The following is an 18,476-nucleotide window of genomic DNA, read 5'->3' as shown; positions in this document are numbered from 1 at the left end:
TTGGGACCTGAGGCTGGTAGGGAGTTCCTAGGTTTCAGGAAGGCTGCCTCTGTGATTATTCAGAAGAAAGCAAACAGTTTCTGGTAACCATGACGTACGCAAATTCATAAGTCACTTCTATTCCCACTCTCCTCATCTCTTAGGGCCCTGCAGCTAGCTCATTAATCTATCTATCTATCTGTCTATCCACCCACCTACCTACTTTTTCTTTTTCTTTTTTAAAAATATATTTTATTGATTTTTACAGAGAGGAAGGGAGAAGGATAGAGAGTTAGAAACATCAATGGAAGAGAAATATCGATCAGCTGCCTCCTGCATACCTCCTACTGGGGATGTGCCCGCAAGCAAGGTACATGCCCTTGACTGGAATTAAACCTGGGACCCTGGAGTCCCAGGCTCTATCCATTGAGCCAAACCAGTTAGGGCCATCTACCTACTTTTTAATGGGAGGAGGGCACCAAGGTGCTATCAGGAGACAATTGAGCTCTCCCCTCCCCGAGTGAAAAGTGGGAAGGTGAGGGGTTAGGAGAGTGTTCTCTTTTCCCTGCCTGGCCTGGGAAGACCCTAAACCCTTCCAGAGGTCCCTCTCCATACCCCCAGGAGTGTCCCAGCAAAGCTGCCTTGAGAGGGGAGAAAACCTGGGCGACCTGGTGGGGTTTGCAAGGAGGGGTTGGTTGAAAAGCAGAGGCCTGAGCTGCTATCCTCTGAGTCCTGACCACTCCCTGTCACCCACCCTCCTGGGCTCCTCATGCTTTCAGAAGAAGTGCTGGTTCATTTTCTTCCTTTGCCAAACTCCTTTGGGCTCTGGACCAGGTGACTCAGGTTCTCCTTCCAATCCTGGCCTTCACGTGTCTCCTTCCCACAACCACAGACATGTTACAAATGCAGCCCACCCAGCAGCCAGGTCCCCCACACATCACTTTAGGAATCAGTCTGGGTAGCTCCTGTGCCAGCAAGTGGGGAACATCATTTATCGTAGGAAACAGTGTGTCTCACATTCCTGCCCTTTGGAAATAGATACGAAGACCCCAAGGTAGGAGGGGTCATGCTTATCTGGGTTGTTTTTTTACATTTCTTACTTGCATACTTTTCCAGCTCCCAACTTTTAGAATTATGGTGAAATATAGTTTGATTTGAAAGATAGTATCTTTATTCATTTATAGCTGGGGAAAGCAAGGTAGGTGGGTGACTTGCCGGGCCGCCACAGAGCAGGTGGAGCTGGTCTCCTGGTGTCCTGGCCTGTCCCTGGCACCATGGATACCCCACAGGACTCCAGGGAAATGTGCTTCAGTGAGGGAAATGATCCTCACCCAGTACCCCTTCCCCTGGTGGGCTTCCTTCCTTGCCACATTCCAAGGCAGGCTTCCCCCTTTTCCTTGGGAAGCATCTGGACCAGGCCACCCCAGCAGGATTCTCACGTTACTCATAGAGGAAAGAGGGCCATCCGCTGGAAAGTGAACTTGGGGGACGCTTCAGGGCCTTCTGCCTGGAATGTCCTCATTTTTAACAGAAGGGGAGTCCCTGACCAGCACTATGCCACTCTTCATTTCAGTGCTGCCTCACTCCTACAGAGCTTAGCCATTCTCGAAGAATTGATGGTGTGTAGACCAAGGGTCCGTAAACGTAGGTGGAGAAAATGTGTTATTATTTACAGGAACGTCAATTAACTGAAATTTAGCATTCCTTTCAATTATTACTGTAGACTACGCACCACGAGAGTGTGAGCAGTGTTTTTGACCGTCACCAAAGAAATCGCACATGTAACCTGTCCCCTTACAGTTGTTGCCTCCTCCCGATCTCACTTATCCTCACTGCTTCAAAATGTTGGCAGTGACAGCACAAGCTGCTAGGTCTGGTTATTTAACATATTAAAAGTGCCAATATTACCAAGTCACACATTATAACGTATTTTTACAACTATATTTCAATGTATTTTATTTCCTTTGTAATCTCATGTTTTATTTTAGAAACATTATTCTGAGAAGGGACCCAAAGTCCTCATTAGATTGTCAAAAGTGTTCATAAAAATGGCATAACAATGATTAAGAACCCATCTACACTGAAGATGAATCATGTGGACAGGGTTTTAAATTGTTCCTCAACTCTGTAGCACAGGCTGCTTTATCCTCATAACACCAATCTCAGAGGCCACATCTGAGGTGGAGGAGAGGAAGAGAGAGACATAAAGGCCAATTTTAATTAAGCTCTTTGGGGCCCTGTAGGACCTTGGTGTTCATTGTTTTCCCTGGCTGCTCTCTCCTATTTCCTGTGGTCTCTGAGGTCCTAGAAGATAGATTACAGCCAGGGTGGGCAACCTGGGCCCTAGGGCTTGGCCTGGGTCTGCATAGTCGGGAGAGCTGGGGAACACCCAGGAGGGACTTTCCAGTGGTCAGTAGGATAGTAAAGAGGGAGGAGGTGAGTGTCTGGAGATGAGGCAGAGAGACTCAGCCTACCAACAAGGGGCAAAGAGCTGGGGTTGGTCTCAGGGACCAAGAGTTCTGAATACTTTCTATGTTCCAAGTCCTTTGCTGGAGGCTAGGCATTCATCCTGGGGATGCTGACAGTGAGAGAGGAAGACATGTGAGATGAGTCTCCACTATGTGTTTGTGTCTTGTTGGGCCTGTAAAAAAGAGCGTGGACTCCTCGAGGGCAGGGGTTTTGTTTTGTTCACTACACCTGGCCAGCGGCTGGGCATGTAATTCTGGAAAATTGTACAAATGAGTAGGCAGAGGCTCTGACAGGGAATGAGCCTGCCGAGCAGAGTCCCAGATCCAGGTGACTTTAGACATTTTGGACTGGAGTTCTGCAAGGTTAGACCTCAAGTCAGCTAGCCATGTGGTGACTGAACACACATGATGTTCGGGACAGCCCTAACTTCAGAGGGTTTGTATCTCGAGAGACCAAGTGTTTGGATTTGGGGTCTGGAAAATAGGATTTCTTAGTGTTACAGTGGGGAGAGGTCCACATCCCCACCTGCTGCTTGTGGGAGTGGGCTTCTTGCAATATCCCAAGAAAAGGAATTTTCTTAGACCATCCAGGAGGATGAAGTAGAAAACTTTATTTCTGAGAAATTAGATCTCTTGAGTTTCCAAGGTCTCATTTCCCTTTGCCCCACCTTACAAGAAGTGTAGCTGTGGCTTTATCAGGACTAGAATTAGAGCTAGTGTCCAGAAATTTTGCTCCATATTGGAGCAGTGTCCAGTCTAGCATCAGGCTAGTTTAGCTTATGTTCCCCTTTGCAGTCCATCAGTCCATTGCCTATGGGGTCCACATGGCCACATGGCTTTGCAACTATGGAGGGAACATAGGCAGGAACAAAGCCAAAGGAACCAGAGAGCTGAGAGAGCCGTGTGCCGAGAGCCAAGAGAGAGCAAACACTTTTGTTTGGAGGATTATGTATACCCAAATGTTTGTGGGCTTGTACTGGCTCCACCTCTTCTACTCAATGACTTGTGTATCCAGGTTTGATTGACAAGTACCTCCCCTAGGTCATCCCAACTTCACTGTGCATGCGTCCATCCTCTCCTTTGTCCAGTCTCTCCCCCCCCCTCCCCCTCCCCCCAATAATCTGCTGGGAATGGGTTGGTGGTTCCCTAGGGAGTGTAAAGTTGCAGCTTCCTGATGAAGCTGCACAAATGACTTGCCTGTAATGTCTGGCCTTCCCTTTTGCTCTTTTCCTATTATCAATAACTAATTACTGGTGATTTCAATGGTATCAGTAGCTCCACTTTGCCTGTGTCCTCCTCAGATGTGTGGTCTCAGGGAGAGTCCTGACTTGGAGTTGAGTTCTGAGGACTGTGGGTGGTGATGAGTGAGGCACTATTTTTGCTGTTGGAAGATCCTAGAAGGAGGGTTGGGGTAAGGGATGGGGTGAGATGTCCTCCCATCCTGCAGTGAGGAGCTTTGCTCTGCCTCATGTGGTTTCTGTGGAGGAACATGGTTGTTCTCAAGACAAGGGGGTAAAACAAAAACAAACAACGAGTGGGTTTTGTGTTGAGGCTGTGGAGACACAAAGGTTTACTAGAGAGAGCAGGGGGGGAGGCGGGGGGAGGTGGGGAACTTTGGAGGAGTGGGGGTGTGGAATTCCACTTTGGAGAGTAAAAAACAAAACAAAACAAAAAGCCTTTACTTCTCTGGGCCTATGGCAGGCCTGAAAATTCTCCCATCCCTGCCTTCCAGAGGTGGGCCTGGGAGGAGAAGGCTTGGGACATGGAAGAGTCGGGGCCTCCCTTCCTCCAGGTGATGGACAGAAAGGGCTGTGACCTCCAGGAAGGCTGCCCGTGATCACATTCTCTCCCATTTTTAAAAGGAGGTGGAAGCTGTGGACTCCGTGGCCATGTCTTCCTGGGAAAGGCGGCTCCATCGGGCCAAATGTGCACCCTCTTGTAAGTGGTCCCCTCCCTGTGGTCCGGGGGTGTGTGTGGGAGGGCCCAGCTGGCGGAGAGGCCAGTGAGGGCAGGACAGGCTTCCCTTGGGGACTCCTGGGACCTCTTTTCCCTGCATGGGCTTTCTTTCCCATTCTCCAGCCCCATCCTCCAACTTCGCTCTGTGTTCTCCTCCCTGGCGGAGGAGCACCTTGCCAGTGTTCTGTTCTTAGGACCACGGCCTTGTAGCTTTCCATTCTCGCACTATCTGACTCTAAGGAGTTTATGCTTCCCCCTCCACTGTTTCTGTGGCCTCTCTCTGTGTTCCGAGGCATTGCTCTTCATCCTGTCCTGTGTCCCTGGCCTCTGCCCTCACTTGTCCATGGCCTCACCTGTCCTGTATCCATGGCCCCTCCTCTGACATCATGGCTCCTTTTCTCACCACACCTTGCTCTGCTTTATCTTCTTGTCCTCTGGGGCCTTTCTCTCTACTGCATTCCAGATGTGAGGCCTCTTCCCCTCCCCTGGTTTGTGCCATGGCCTCTGGGCTTATGGAGCAGTGAGGAAGAGCAGAACTTGAAGATGTCAGGCTACTGTCCCTGCTCACCCCACATACTCCATAGCTCAGCTCTGCCTGCCTTGTCTGGCGGCCAGGCAGGAACTTTTAGCTGTGGGAGCTGATGAGCAGGTGGGGCTGGTCTGGGGGCCATGTGGTGCATACTGAAGGCAGGTACCCCACCCTACCTGCCTGCCAGCAGTCTGAGGCACCCTACTTGTGCCCCCATTAAGGTTAGCTACTTAGGAATTTGGATGAGTATCTGAGTTCCATGTAGTGCTGGGAGGGCTGGGGCCGGCTGCCCTGGCATGAGGAAGGAGCTTCATCCCTGAGTTCTGTGAGTCTCAGCTTGATGGGGGGTGGGGGGGTGCTTCTATGTCTCCCATGCAGACTTGTTCTCCTGCTTCAACGGGGGCGAGTGTGTGCACCCAGCCTACTGTGACTGTAGACGCTTCAACGCCACTGGACCGCGCTGCCAGATGGGTGGGTCTGGGCTCCATCCCACCCTGGGAGGGGCCGTGGGTACAGGGACATTCTGGGGGTGAGTGGGGGCCACCCTAACAGGGCTGAAGCCCAGCAGCCTTTGGTTTGGTGCCCACTGCAGTTACGCAGAGAGGTTCTCTTTTCCTGGCTCAGTGTACAATGCCGGCCCCGAGCGGGACAGCATCTGCCGGGCCTGGGGACAGCACCACGTGGAGACATTTGATGGCCTGTACTACTACCTCTCTGGGAAGGGCAGCTACACGCTGGTGGGGCGCCATGAACCTGAGGGACAGACCTTCTCAGTCCAGGTGAGGCCTCCCTTGACCTGCCTGTCTAAGAAGGCTCCACTAGACCCCAGAGGCTAGTGCCCCTTGTTGCAGGCATGCACCTGCCAAGAGGTTGCCCAGGGGGCCTTGCCCTGCATGGGCCATGACCTTGACGACCCTGCCCTCTCTGCCTTGGGGTGTCCCACATCAGAGTTTTTCATGGCTGTCATTTCATGATGGATATGTTACAATTACAGAGTGATGAGGTACTACTCATTCATGGATTATAAAATCAACAGAATGAATCACCAACAGCCTAAAAATCCCCAAAGAGAATAGATAATGTAAGAATGCATTATACTTGAATGGGGTGAATACTATTTTGTAAAGCTTTTGTTTTATTTATATATGTATATATTTTTATTTCTTACTGTGGGTCATGGTCAAAATATTTGAAAACTATTTAGTAATTAGACTATGAGGTGGCTTTCACAGATCCTACTTTTGGCTGAAGTGGTCCATCTGCTTAACCACATTTAACAGTAGCAGTGGAAAGCTGAGGAAGAAAAACATTTTCAGACTTTTCTCTAAGCTCTGGGAGCTCTGGTTCCCCCTCACCCTCTACCCCATTTTTCCTATGGCCTTGGAGGTGTGGGTTCTCTCTGAGCAAGGGGCAGAGGAGATGTGTATGTGACAGGCAGCACAGGAGAGATGTGGGTGCGGGGAGGGCTGGACTGCTCGCTAGGGTTGCGATAGAAGTGTGTTTATAAAGTGTGAGTGAGGGTACCCTGTGAGTGGATATATGAGGTGAACATGTGTGTGCATTCATTCTGTATGCATGTGAAATGGTGGGAGTCTACAACTCTGCCTTTCCATCTGATGGGATCACCTGGGATGGAGAAACAGAATCCAGACAGCGCAGTATAGTGAGAGAGCGCTGGGATTTGAACCAGCAGACTTGGGTTAGCTTCCTGGCTGTGTGTGTGACCTCCGTCCCTTCACCTTCTGAGAAGCAGTGGCCTCCTCTCTGAAATTCAGATACTCGCAGCCCTGACCTCCCTGGAATGTTGGGGGACTGGGAGAGGCCTCAGAGGAAAGATGCCTGGCATGCAGTGGACAGGTGATCAGCATTTAGCAGAAGCTCCGCAGGAGCCCACTGGGTCCAGAACTGGAGTTCCCAGTAGGAACCCTGCACTCTGCCCTTTGACACCCCCCCGCCCCCAATCAGGTGCACAATGACCCGCAGTGCGGCTCCTCCCCCTACACCTGCTACAGGGCTGTCAGCCTCTTCTTTGCGGGCGAGCAGGAGCTCCGTCTGGCCAAGGAGGTCACCCACGGAGGAGTGAGGTAACGACGCTTTCTGCTCTGACTTCTCCTGCTCCGGGGCAGTGCTGGTGGGGGTGGGTGAGCACCTGCCGTCCTCAGGCCTAAAGAAAATGGTTCTAGGGGGCAGCGGCAGGATTTCCACCACGAAAGCAGGAATACGCCAGCAGGCCAGCTGGGTGTCCAGGCAGCTGGGTTTGCAGGAAGACAAGTCCCTCGTGATTTTCTGTGACTCTCAGGCCCTGTGGGTTTCCAGTCGGTGGGTTTTCAGGAAAAGAGCAATTTCCCAGAGAGATGCGAGCATGCTCCTAAAGCATGCTAGTCCCCCGTCCACCTCCACAATTTGAAGAAAACCTGCCCGAATGGATAATACAGAGTTCAAGTTTCCTCAGAACAGAAACGGCACGCTTTCGCCCTTTTCTGGTGACATGGGGTCATTTTCTGGGACATCAGGGGACCGCACGAGGAGGGAGAGCCCTGTTCCCACACTAACTGGACTGTGGTTCTTTCTGAAACCTAAGTCGCTGTCCTTCCCTTCCTGGCTGCTCTCAGTCACTTTGTTGCTGAAGGAGAGGTGGGGTCTTCCTGCGATGACCCTTCTCCCCTTTCTCATTTATGGCTTCAGACCTGGAAACGGGAAAACCAAGCTTTTGGTACCATTTTGGTTGGTTGGGCGCCTCTTTTGTTATCCTTTGCTGATTTTTCAGGTGGATGGCCAAATCCCAGGTTTGCTAGGAGACCCTATCCCAGTAAGACTTGGGAAAGTGGTCCTTGTGTCTTCTGTCCCACTCTACCTTCATCCTCGGAGCTTGCTTTTCTTACCCCTTTCTCGTCCTTCACCAAACAAAGAAACAAAGCCATTGTCTGCTTATACCATCTCTGCTGACTAGGAGAGCGGAGCTAGCAAATCCAGGCACTATAAGATTTGTCTCTGAAAAAAAAAAAAAAATTGCGATTTTTAAAAAGCAATTTTAAAACTCTGGAAACAAAAGAATCTCTCTCTATGGTGGACTTCTAGGCCCTGAGGAGTCGGGGAGGGAAAGAGGGGCCTTGGGTTTCATGGTCCCAGCGGCCGTGTGGATGAGGCAGGTGTCGTGTGCATGACGGGTCCTGCAGGTAGGGATGGCGGATCCTTTGGTGAGGGGACTGGGCTAGTGGAGGTGCTGTGAGTGCTCTGGCTCTCTGGGCCATGTTGCAGGGTCCAGCTGCCGCATGTGATGGGGAGCGTGCACCTGCAGAGACTTGCTGGCTATGTCCTTGTGCGGTATCAGTCTGCCTTCACGCTGGCCTGGGACGGTGCCTCCGCTGTCTATATCAAGATGAGCCCGGAGTTCCTGGGCTGGACCCATGGGCTGTGTGGGAACAACAATGCTGACCCCCAGGACGACCTGGTGACCAGCTATGGTAAGGTGCAGGGTGGGCAGCCTCCAGTGGGTTTTGGTGGAGGGACTGGTCTGGGAGGGGTAGGAGGCCTTAGGGAAGAACCCTGGGTCATGTTACTAAAAACCAGTGGGAGGCCACATCCTCAGTTCTTAACCACTCGACCTCAGTTTCCTCTTCTGTAAAATAGTCATAATGACAATTCCTGCTAGGGTTGTGTGAGCATCTCCTGGGCACTTTGCTGGGTGGGGTTGACCTTGTAAGGCCTGGGGGGGGTGGGCAGAGAGTCAGGAAGAGAGGGCCCAGCTGGAGCTGAAGGTCCCCAAGGAGGAGAGGTAAGAGTAATAGTGAAGGTGCAGGGACCAAGCTTGCGGACTCAGGCCCGAAGAAGGGCAGTGACACCTTGAGCACCCACAGCATATTGAACACTTTATGTGCATCACCCCATGTAGTCCGGGAAATGATCTCATGGGGGGGATTATGGGCCTATTTCACATATGGGGAAACTGAGGCCCCGTGTCCAGGCTTACACACGGTACTCTCTGCATGGCGTTGCCTCCCCTGAGTGTGGAGCAGGTGGCACCCACTACAGATGTTGAGCGTTATCCCAGGAGAGTGACTCTGTTGGGCATGCAGGTTGGGATGGGAGCTCAGCAGGATGGATTCCTCAACTCCTTGCCCACCTCTGGGCATCTCCTCGGCTGCACCTGCCTTCCCTCTGATTTCTCTGTGCACCTGCCTTCCCCCTCCCCCCCCCACCACCTCTGTGGTCATGCTGGTTCTCCCCACAGGGAAGCTGACGGACGACGTGGCTGAGTTTGTGCACAGCTGGCAGGAGCAGGCCCCTAACCAGCCTCCAGGGCCCACAACCTCCTCCCTGCCTCGCCCTCCGTGCCTGCAGCAGAGTCTGGGAACCATGCAGGTCGGGACCCCGGCTCCTTACCTCCCACCCTAGTGCCTGGCTTACATTGGGTTCCCATCTACCTCTTGAAAAGTCATTGGCTGCAGGTGCCCAGGTTGTAGGTGCCCAAGGACCCTGTCCTCTCCTCCCCTCCCCTGGGCCTAAGCTGGGGTTCCATGTGGGGCTGGTGGAGTCAGAGGGCTGTGCGTGGCCCTCCAGCTCCCTGCCCTTGCCCCAGAGTGTGTATGACCGGTGTGAGGCACTGCTGAGGCCCCCCTTTGATGCCTGCCATGCCTACGTCAGCCCTCTGCCCTTCGCAGCCAGCTGCACCAGTGACCTCTGCCAGTGAGTGTGAAGCCTGGACTGGGGGGGGGGGGGGTGTGGGGAAATCCCTCTCAGTTATGGGGTGGGCTCAGCCCGTGGCACTGACAGATAAGCTTCCTAAAACTCTGAAATTATCTGCGTAGATGGGGCAGAGCTTTTCCATTCACTGAGGCTCAGAAATGGGGCCTGACCCCACCCTGCCCCCAGTTCCTTTCCCAGTTGTGTGGAGAACAGGGATGCCTGAGCCCTGCAGTCTCTACAGAATGTGGAGGGTTGGTGGCGACTGGGCCTTGCTCAGTATTGCCCTCGGTTTTCCCTCACAGGTCAGCAGGTGATGATGCCACCTGGTGCCGGGCACTGGCCGAGTATGCCCGGGCATGTGCCCAGGCAGGGCGACCCCTGCAGGGCTGGAGGACCCAGCTCCGGCAATGCAGTAGGTGCAGCCTGGTGGTGGGCAGGGAAGGCCCAGACAAGCTCTGTCCTAGGGTGGCGGGTGGCATTCTGAGGCCTCAGCTCCATGTCCTGTCCTGCCCAGAACCACAGTGAGAGCTTTAAGCCCTGAGGTCCCCTCCCATGTGACAGACAGATGGGAAACTGAGGCTCAGACGGGATGGACTGGCTCAGGGCCATAGAGTGAGTGACAGGAGGGTCGTTTTCGCCATTAGGGCTAAGTGGTCGGTAAACCGAGACTCGCCAGCCACATGCGGCTCTTTGGCCCTTTGAGTGTGGCTCTTCCACAAAATACCACGGCCTGGGCGAGTCTATTTTGAATAAGTGGCGTTAGAAGAAGTTTAAGTTTAAAAAATTTGGCTCTCAAAAGAAATTTCAATCGTTGTACTTTTGATATTTGGCTCTGTTGGCTAATGGGTTTGCCGACCACTGGGCTAAGGGATCAGGAAAATGAAAGCCCTTCCGTTGCTGCCCCAGGGCCTAGGAGAGGGACTGGGTGGGTCTTGGCAGAGCTGGGCCCGGAAGGAGCTGACCGGCCGTGCTGCTGACTTCCCCCCAAGCCGTGCACTGCAAGGAGAAGGCCTTCACCTACAACGAGTGCATCACCTGCTGCCCCACCTCCTGCCAGCCCAGGGCGGCCTGCGTGGACAGCGAGATCGCCTGTGTGGATGGCTGCTACTGCCCAGACGGTATGCTGGGGGCGAGGGGGTGCCTGACCCGGCCGGGCACAGAGTGAGCACGCAGCAGGGACTAGGAGGATGCCTGTGCGTGGAATGAATGAAGGAAGGAGCAAGCAACTAATAAGGGAATAAATGAATGAACGGGCTGAGGGAGGTGAGGATGGGGGCGGGACTGTGGTTCTCGGGAGGTTCGGCAGGGTGTCTCATTTCATTGGGTCTGAGCTTTCTATGGTGCGTAGATGAGGGCAAGTCGTCCACCGTTCACCTATTCATGTACCACATTTGTTCCAACGTTCATCCACGTACTGTTTTCATGGTGCATAACTTTGCAGCACATCTATAGTGTGTGTGCAGGCCGCTCAGCTAGGCAGGGGTGGGCTAAAAAATATAAAGATTGACTTTAGGGATCAGACTCTGGTGGCAGTGAGAAGACACTTACGTATGACTCCATTCTAAGGCACATCCACTCAGGGGTTCACAAAGAGAAAGGATATAGGAATTCACTAGTGGGATGGTCAGGGAAGGCTTCCTGGAGGAGGCGGTACCTATGCTGGTTCTAGATACAATAACAGGCTTTTGAGAGGTGGTGAGGAGAAGCTAGACCATATGCAGGCTGTTTGGGATGGGTGTCTCTGAGCAGAGTTCTGGAGGTGAGATGATTTGCTCAGAGGAAGTTCAGGTGTGGCCTGAGCTGAGGATTTTATACAGGAGGACGTTTGAAGGTGGGCTCAGTGGTGCAAGAGCTTGAGTGTAGGAATCCTGATCACAGGATCTGGGAGCCATGAAAGGTTTGTGAACAGGGACGGAGGTGAGTGAAGTGGGCCTCTCTGTCGCCATAGGGTTGATCTTCGAGGATGGGAGCTGTGTGGCACCGGCTGACTGTCCCTGTGAGTTCCACGGGACCCTGTACCCGACTGGCTCTGTGGTGAAAGAAGACTGCAATGCCTGGTCTGTGCCCACTGCTGGGGGTGGGAGGAGCTGGTAAATCCCAGGGCTTTCCGTCAGGGCTGCCCATCTGGAGGTGTGGGAGCCCTGATGACAGGAGGGCACTCACTCAGCATCTCTGAGTCACAGATGTCATTAGATTTCATCTGTGGGTGGAATCTCCACCGCCCATGTCAGAGATGGGAAAACTGAGGGCTGGGGGCAGGAGCTCTGTGGACCCCGCCGCCCTCCAGCATCTCGTCCAGGAAGGGTGAGCCCTGCCGTTTTGGTCTCTGTTTCAGCACGTGCACTGCGGGCAAGTGGGTGTGCAGCACATCTGTCTGCCCAGGTATACCTGACCCGCCTTGGACTCTACGCCCTTCCCCTAGTCTCACAGTATTGAGGGCAGGGAAACTGGGAGCCAGGCCTGCTGTTGGGGCTAGGGCGGTGGATTTGGGGGTCACTCAGTTTTGTTTTGTTTTTGGTGTATCCACCCTCCCCCTGTTTCCTCAGAGCTGCTTTGCCTGGTTAAGCGATTGCTCCATCCACGAGGGCCCATTTTTCCTGGGGTTCTATGGATCTAAGGGCCTTCCTGACGTTAGGAGCTTGGATGAGAATTGGTCTTCAAGCCCAAAGCCTGGTCTCCTATCAGAGGGAGTTCAGGGCAGGGCTGCGCCTCCCCAGGGGCCAGGGCTCCCAAAGGGCAGGCCAGGGCTCCAGGCGCTGCCCTGAGTCCTGAGGACAGGGTGCTGACTCCTCCTCCTGCTCTGGGCCTGCAGGGCAGAGGCCATCCCCACGCGGCAGCTCCCGGGGGTCAGCCACCTCTCTCTGTCCTCAGCCGAGTGTTCAGTGACCGGCGACATCCACTTCACCACCTTTGACGGCCGCCGGTACACGTTCCCTGCCACGTGTCAGTACATCCTGGCCAAGAGCCGTTCCTCGGGCACCTTCACAGTGACATTGCAGAACGCCCCGTGTGGCCTGGTAAGGGCTGGGGACCCCGGGCACAATCCCGCCAGCCGCCCCTACCTTCTGCCCCTAGAAAGGCTAGGGGGTTTAGGGCAGGGCGCCGGGTCTTTCCACAGCACAATGGGCAGCACTGATCACACTGATAAATAACCGCTTTGCAGTATTCATTTAATGTCTGTCCACAAATACATACTCTCCACGAGGGCAGGGACTATACCTATCAAGTTAATCACTGTGTGATTGTGTAGATCTTTTCCGGTGCAAAGAGGTAAAAATGGGCTCGAGCTTACTACCCATTTTAGAGATGAGAACGTGAGGCCCAGAGAATATTAGCTCTTATCCTGCCTCCCTGTACCAAGAGGAGCTTGGTACTTCACAGGATGTGCACATGGAAAGAGCTCTATAAACAATTATACAAGAATGAAACTGAAGACCCAGTTGGTAATGGAGTGGGGAGTGTTTCTGATGCTAGATTTTGGGCCATTCAGGGACCATTTCTGCTCTGTGTCATAGACAGCCTGCGTGTTGACTATCACATTTATTTATATTATCCTTGCTCTGTCACTGACCTCCAGCCTGAGCTTCTGCCTTCCCATTCCCCAGATGAAGGCATTCAATTAGAAGACCCTTAATATCCTCTGTCACCATGAGGAGCCTACACCTGGCCTCAAATTGCACTCAATTCTCTGCTCTTGAAGGGCTCTATTAGGACCAGCAGGACAGACAGACTAATTCTGCCCCATGGGCCTTCCTGTCTCCCCAGAACCAGGATGGAGTCTGTGTCCAGTCAGTGTCAGTGATTCTGCACCAGGACCCTCGGAGACAGGTGACCCTGACCCAAGCGGGAGATGTCCTTCTGTTTGACCAGTACAAGGTCACCCCACCCTACACGGACGGTACGGCTTTGGTGGATGAGAGCTGGCTGGGAGCTGCTGCCCAGGCTTCTCCCAGGCTCCTCTGGCCAAAGACACTGCCATGTGGGCAAGAGCTCCCACTCTAATCCTGGGTGGATCAGGCTGGGGCACCTGGGTCCCAGGGACATGGATCATGGACTCTAAAGTGACCTTTGCCCCCACTCCAACATGACAGGCTTCAGAGCAGTATGACCTCTCCTAACTTGGGTATGAATGGAGCTGTTTTCCACCTCCGCTCTCAGATTTGTTTAATGATCACTGTTATCCTGTCTGATTCCACAGGGATTTGTGGTAGCTCCTAGGAAGCACGACTAACAAAAATGGCAAAATTACTAAGAAGTAAAATAGCGCTGGAGAAAATGCAAAAGGAAAAAAGAAAGGATAGGGACTCAAGATGGAGGGGAGTGAGGGTAAAGAGGCCAAAGAAGTATAATACAAATCACAAAGGGCATACAATTCACCACGATTGCATCTACACTTTAAAATTGCTATGACCGAATCCAAAGTCATGCTGTGAGCTTCCTGGTGGCTGTTGCGAAGAGAATCTGGGCAGTTATGGAATTCCCTTTGCCAGAGAAGGAAACATACCAGTTAGTGGGGAGACAAAGCTGTGACAGGCATTGAAAGCTAGAGGAAATATCTCAGGTGGTGCTGCCACGGAACGTTACCCCTGGTCCTGGTTTCATCCTGGAGCAGGATTTCCTCACACCACCCGCTTGGCAGGGCTCACTGTGGGTGAGGGCTGGGCTGGGTATGAGGCTCAGAGGGCACCATGCAGGTGGTGGGGGTTGGGGGGTGGGAGATGGGGTGGGGTGCATTGTGACCCAACTTCCCACACCCCCCTTCGGCTTCTGTGCCCAGACGCCTTTGAGATCCGGAGGCTGTCCTCCGTGTTCCTGCGGGTGAGGACCAACGTGGGCGTGCGGGTGCTCTACGACCGAGAGGGCCTGCGGCTCTACCTGCGGGTGGACCAGCGATGGGTGGAGGACACCGTGGGCCTCTGCGGCACCTTCAACGGCAACACACAGGATGACTTTCTGTACGTGCTCCTGCCCTGGGCCCGCAGGGCCAAGTATCCTAATCTCCCAAACTCCATGGGCCTGGTATTCTCCATGGATCATTTATTTCTCTGTATGTAAACTTGAGTATGTTTCTTTAAGGCAGTGGCTCAGTCCTCTCTGTGCGGAAGATGCAGAGGTTGTTAACATGCTGACTCCTGGGTCCTACCCTTTAAGAATCTGCTATAGGTTAAGGCCCAAGAATCTTATTTCTAACTAGAGGCTTGATGCCCGAAATTCGTGCGAGGGGCTCAGCCCTCACAGCCTTGGCTTCCTTCGGAAGTTCGTCTGGAAGGATGTCCAGTCTAATCAGCATATTATGTTTTTATTATTATAGATAAGCACCCCTATGATTCTAGTTTATGAGGTCTATAGAGCATACCTTGAGAAATACAGTTTTATGGCAAAAGTCTTAAAATTAGCAGGGGCTTGGGTTGTTGGCTTTGACTGTGAACACCTTTATTTTTTATTTTTAAATTTCTTTATTGATTATGGTGTCACATAATTGTCCTCATCCCCCCATTCCCATCCCAAACCCCTTCCCATGAATGCCCACCCCCTGTTGTCCATGACCTCTGGTTAGGCTTATATGCATGCACACAGTCCTTTGAACACCTTTAGATGAGTGCAAGCTCACAGTGAGCCAGTGATGCAGAATTCCTGCTTTCTCTCTAACCTCCCTTCCACTCTCCTGCCTGGTGCTGTTCCCCATGGACCGATGGAGCGTCAAGGAAGGACTCTCTGGGCTTGGACGCAGTTTAGTGCCTTGGGAGGGGACAGTAGTCAGGCCTCCCAGAAATAAGGACGAAGGATTGATCTTGAAGGATGGGGGTTCCGGCCAGTCCTTTGAGTTACAGGCCTTGGGCGATGCAGAAGGAAACACAAGCGAGCGGCTTTCTTCTGCCGGAAACAAGGATTCAGATTTGCTTGGAAAAATCAGTAACAAGGAAAAGCTGAGCACTTTGCAATGCACGCACACTTAAAATGCAGCGCTCTGCTCCGTCTTGCCTGGAGGGGCTGAGTTAGGGCAGCTGGCCAGCTGGTGGGGCAGACCTTGGTCTGCTGTGTGGGCTGCTTGCCACCCTCCTGAATGTGAATTCTGCGGAAGCACTGCTCCGTGTCACTGGAGGACTCTGGCTGCCCCGGAGCAGTAATGTGGGCTGAGCCTGCCCCCTATGGACGCCGAGGGCTCCCTTCCTGAGTTTGGTGACCCTTGGCCGTGGTGATGTTTAGAAAACACCATGCTTCTCCCTCTTGCTCTCCTTACTGCCCCTCATGTGACGGTCTCCTCCCCAGAGAGGAAGGGAGGGCAGGGAGTGTTAGGAACGGCCCGAGGGGAGAGGAGGAAGAAGTCTGGTTCATAGTGTTCCTGTTTCTCTCTTTCTGAAACAAGAGCTGGGGGTAGGTGCAGAAGATAGGGCAGTGTGGGCCCAGGCCCATTGTGAGTCCCTTTGGAACCTGTTACATTGTGATGTGTGCGCACGCATAGCCGTGATTGTGTTTGCATGTGGTTGTGGAGGCCCCGTTGGCTGCTGGCATGTCTGGCACATACCTGCGCCATGTGTGAGTGTGTGTTTGCTTGAAAGGGGTGTGCAGGTGGTATTCTTGGGCTTATGGTGTTCCAGTTCAGGTGGGTACATTTGTGCCTCTTACACATGTGCTTATGCTTGGTCAGTGTGTGTGTGTGTGTGTGTGTGTGTGTGTGTGTATACATGATCAGGAGGGTGCTTACGTGGGTGTACACTGGATGTTCACCTGGGCCCCCATGGACAGTGTGGCTATGTCTTGACTGCAGGTCCCCGGTGGGTGTACCTGAGAGCACCCCACAACTCTTCGGCAATTCTTGGAAAACACTGTCTGCCTGCTCCCCGCTGGTGTCTGGCTCCCCCCTGGATCCCTGTGACATGCACCTGCAAGCCGGTGAGGCGGGGGGAGGGGACTGGGTGCAGTGGAACGGGTTTGAGAGATAGGAAATGGGAGCCTGGGCGTGAGGCAGCTGGCCCAATTGGGCAGGGTTGCTAAGAAACTGGGTTTCCTCCGGTGAGGGTTTGTCAGGCAGGAAGCTTCACGTTCTGCCCTGTTAGGTGCACTAACTGGGTCCCTTATCTCAGGGCAAAAGCCCAAGTCCTCACCATGGCCCCATCAGGCCCTATCTTCTGTCCACTCCCCTCATCTCACCGCCTCCTCCGCTGCCCTCCACTCTGCTCTGGCCCCCCGGCCCCCTTGCTGCTCTCCTCACACAGCCAGCCGCCTCTCCTCTCCAGGCCTCTGCACTTGCTGTTCCCTCCATCTGGGATGCCTTTCCCTCAGAAAACATACTTCTCACCCTTTTCAAGATTTTGCTCAAATACCATCTTCCCACGGAGACCTTTCTGATCCCTTGATTTAAAACCGCAATTTCCCCTCCTTCTTCAGCTTGCGAACCCTGTCTCTTTCCCGGCCGCTCTCCGTAGAGACTTCTCCTCCCACTTTGCTATGTAAATTGTTCAGTGATGCTCTCCCCCGACCAGAATGTTTGCTCCACGAGGGCAGAGATTTTTGTCTGTTTGTTCACTCCTGTTTCTTCTGCCAGCACATGGGTTCATGCCTGGTGGAATGCAATGTATGAATGCATGTACACATGTAAACACATACCACATACAGTGGCCCGATATATATTCACATCCGAACTTAATAAACCATACCCACACATTCCCAACCAGACATGCACACTGGAACACACACACACTCACACACACACACACACACACACACAAACTCCCCTGAGCTGTGGGGAGGGAGGCAGGGCCTGGGTCTGGGTCCAGCCAGCCTGACCCCCGGCCTCGTGCCTGTGCCTCCTTGCCCGCAGTCTCCTACGCGGTGCAGGCCTGCAGCGTGCTCATGGAGGAGCTGTTTGCGCCCTGCTCCCTGTACCTGAGCCCCGTGCCCTACTTCGAGCAGTGCCGCCGGGACGCCTGCCGCTGCGGTCAGCCCTGCCTGTGTGCCACGCTGGCCCACTACGCCCACCTGTGCCAGCGCCACGGGCTCCCCGTCGACTTCCGCACCCACCTGCCAGCCTGTGGTGAGTGCCCTGCACTGTGCACCCGTGAGAGGGGGCCTGGGGGAACGGGCGCTCCAGGCCGGAGTGTCCACCCGAACTCGCCCCTCGCGCATCCCCAGGCTTCTCCAGCCTGACATCCCGCCTCGCAAACGGCTTCTCCTGCTCTCACCTCAGCCCGGGGCCTGGTCTCCTTGGTCACCCAGGCCTGGGACATGTGACACCCAACCCCTATCTTACCCCACCTCCAGCCCAACTCCAGGTCCTGTCACCCCACCCCCACCTCTCAGCACTTGCATTGCAACCACTCTGGTCAGAGCTGGACTAAGCTTTCTAAAGATCTCCTGCTCCATGGCCCTCAGGTGCATGTGTGGCTCAGTGGGCATGAGCTGGCCCATACCCACTGCACCTCACCCAGCCACACACCTCCCATCTCTTAGTTGTCTCTGCCCCACTCCATAAGCTGTAGGGACATGTCTGTTAAATAAATGAAAAAGTAACAGCCTTGGGAGTCAGGAGGCCTGAGTTCTAAGCCAGCCCACTTCATAGGTAATTGCTGTGTGTCCCTGACAAAGCCATACCCCTCTCTGAGCCAAAGTTTCTCTAGAGGTGACTGGATAGGACCTGTGGGTCTCAACGTTGGTGCACATTAGACTCACCCTGGGAACTTTGCCAAATGCACTTCTCTGGGCCACATTCAGTTCAATGAAAACAACGTACCTGCAGAGGGAGCTGGCATCAGCATCTTTAAAAACTCCCAGGTGGCTTGGTGTGCAGCCCCAGTGAGAGCAACTGAACTGGACAGGCTCAGGGGATCTACTTGCCCTGACCCTTGGCGAGTAGGAGA

The 18,476-nt window shown here is 53.5% G+C and overlaps 1 protein-coding gene across 1 annotated transcript in view; it reads left to right on the top strand.

Annotated features, from left to right (window-relative positions):
• The first annotated feature begins 4,209 nt into the window (after positions 1-4,209).
• Positions 4,210-18,476, top strand: part of OTOG (otogelin) — a 59,855-nt gene continuing 45,588 nt past the window's right edge. The window contains exons 1-17 of the mRNA XM_045577893.1: positions 4,210-4,239; positions 4,310-4,385; positions 5,311-5,403; positions 5,557-5,711; positions 6,898-7,016; positions 8,191-8,396; positions 9,164-9,294; positions 9,512-9,618; positions 9,921-10,030; positions 10,608-10,736; positions 11,567-11,675; positions 11,954-12,000; positions 12,490-12,635; positions 13,384-13,516; positions 14,396-14,573; positions 16,388-16,512; positions 17,441-17,653. Coding sequence (XP_045433849.1) covers positions 4,210-4,239; positions 4,310-4,385; positions 5,311-5,403; positions 5,557-5,711; positions 6,898-7,016; positions 8,191-8,396; positions 9,164-9,294; positions 9,512-9,618; positions 9,921-10,030; positions 10,608-10,736; positions 11,567-11,675; positions 11,954-12,000; positions 12,490-12,635; positions 13,384-13,516; positions 14,396-14,573; positions 16,388-16,512; positions 17,441-17,653 — 2,107 coding nt within the window. The remainder of the gene's footprint in view (positions 4,240-4,309; positions 4,386-5,310; positions 5,404-5,556; positions 5,712-6,897; positions 7,017-8,190; positions 8,397-9,163; positions 9,295-9,511; positions 9,619-9,920; positions 10,031-10,607; positions 10,737-11,566; positions 11,676-11,953; positions 12,001-12,489; positions 12,636-13,383; positions 13,517-14,395; positions 14,574-16,387; positions 16,513-17,440; positions 17,654-18,476) is intronic.

Source organism: Pipistrellus kuhlii, unplaced genomic scaffold (assembly GCF_014108245.1).
Source record: "Pipistrellus kuhlii isolate mPipKuh1 unplaced genomic scaffold, mPipKuh1.p scaffold_m20_p_9, whole genome shotgun sequence".
NCBI classification, from domain to species: Eukaryota; Metazoa; Chordata; class Mammalia; order Chiroptera; family Vespertilionidae; genus Pipistrellus; species Pipistrellus kuhlii.
The sequence above is the reverse complement of the archived record's forward strand: the minus strand, read 5'-3'. Positions and strand labels throughout refer to the sequence as shown.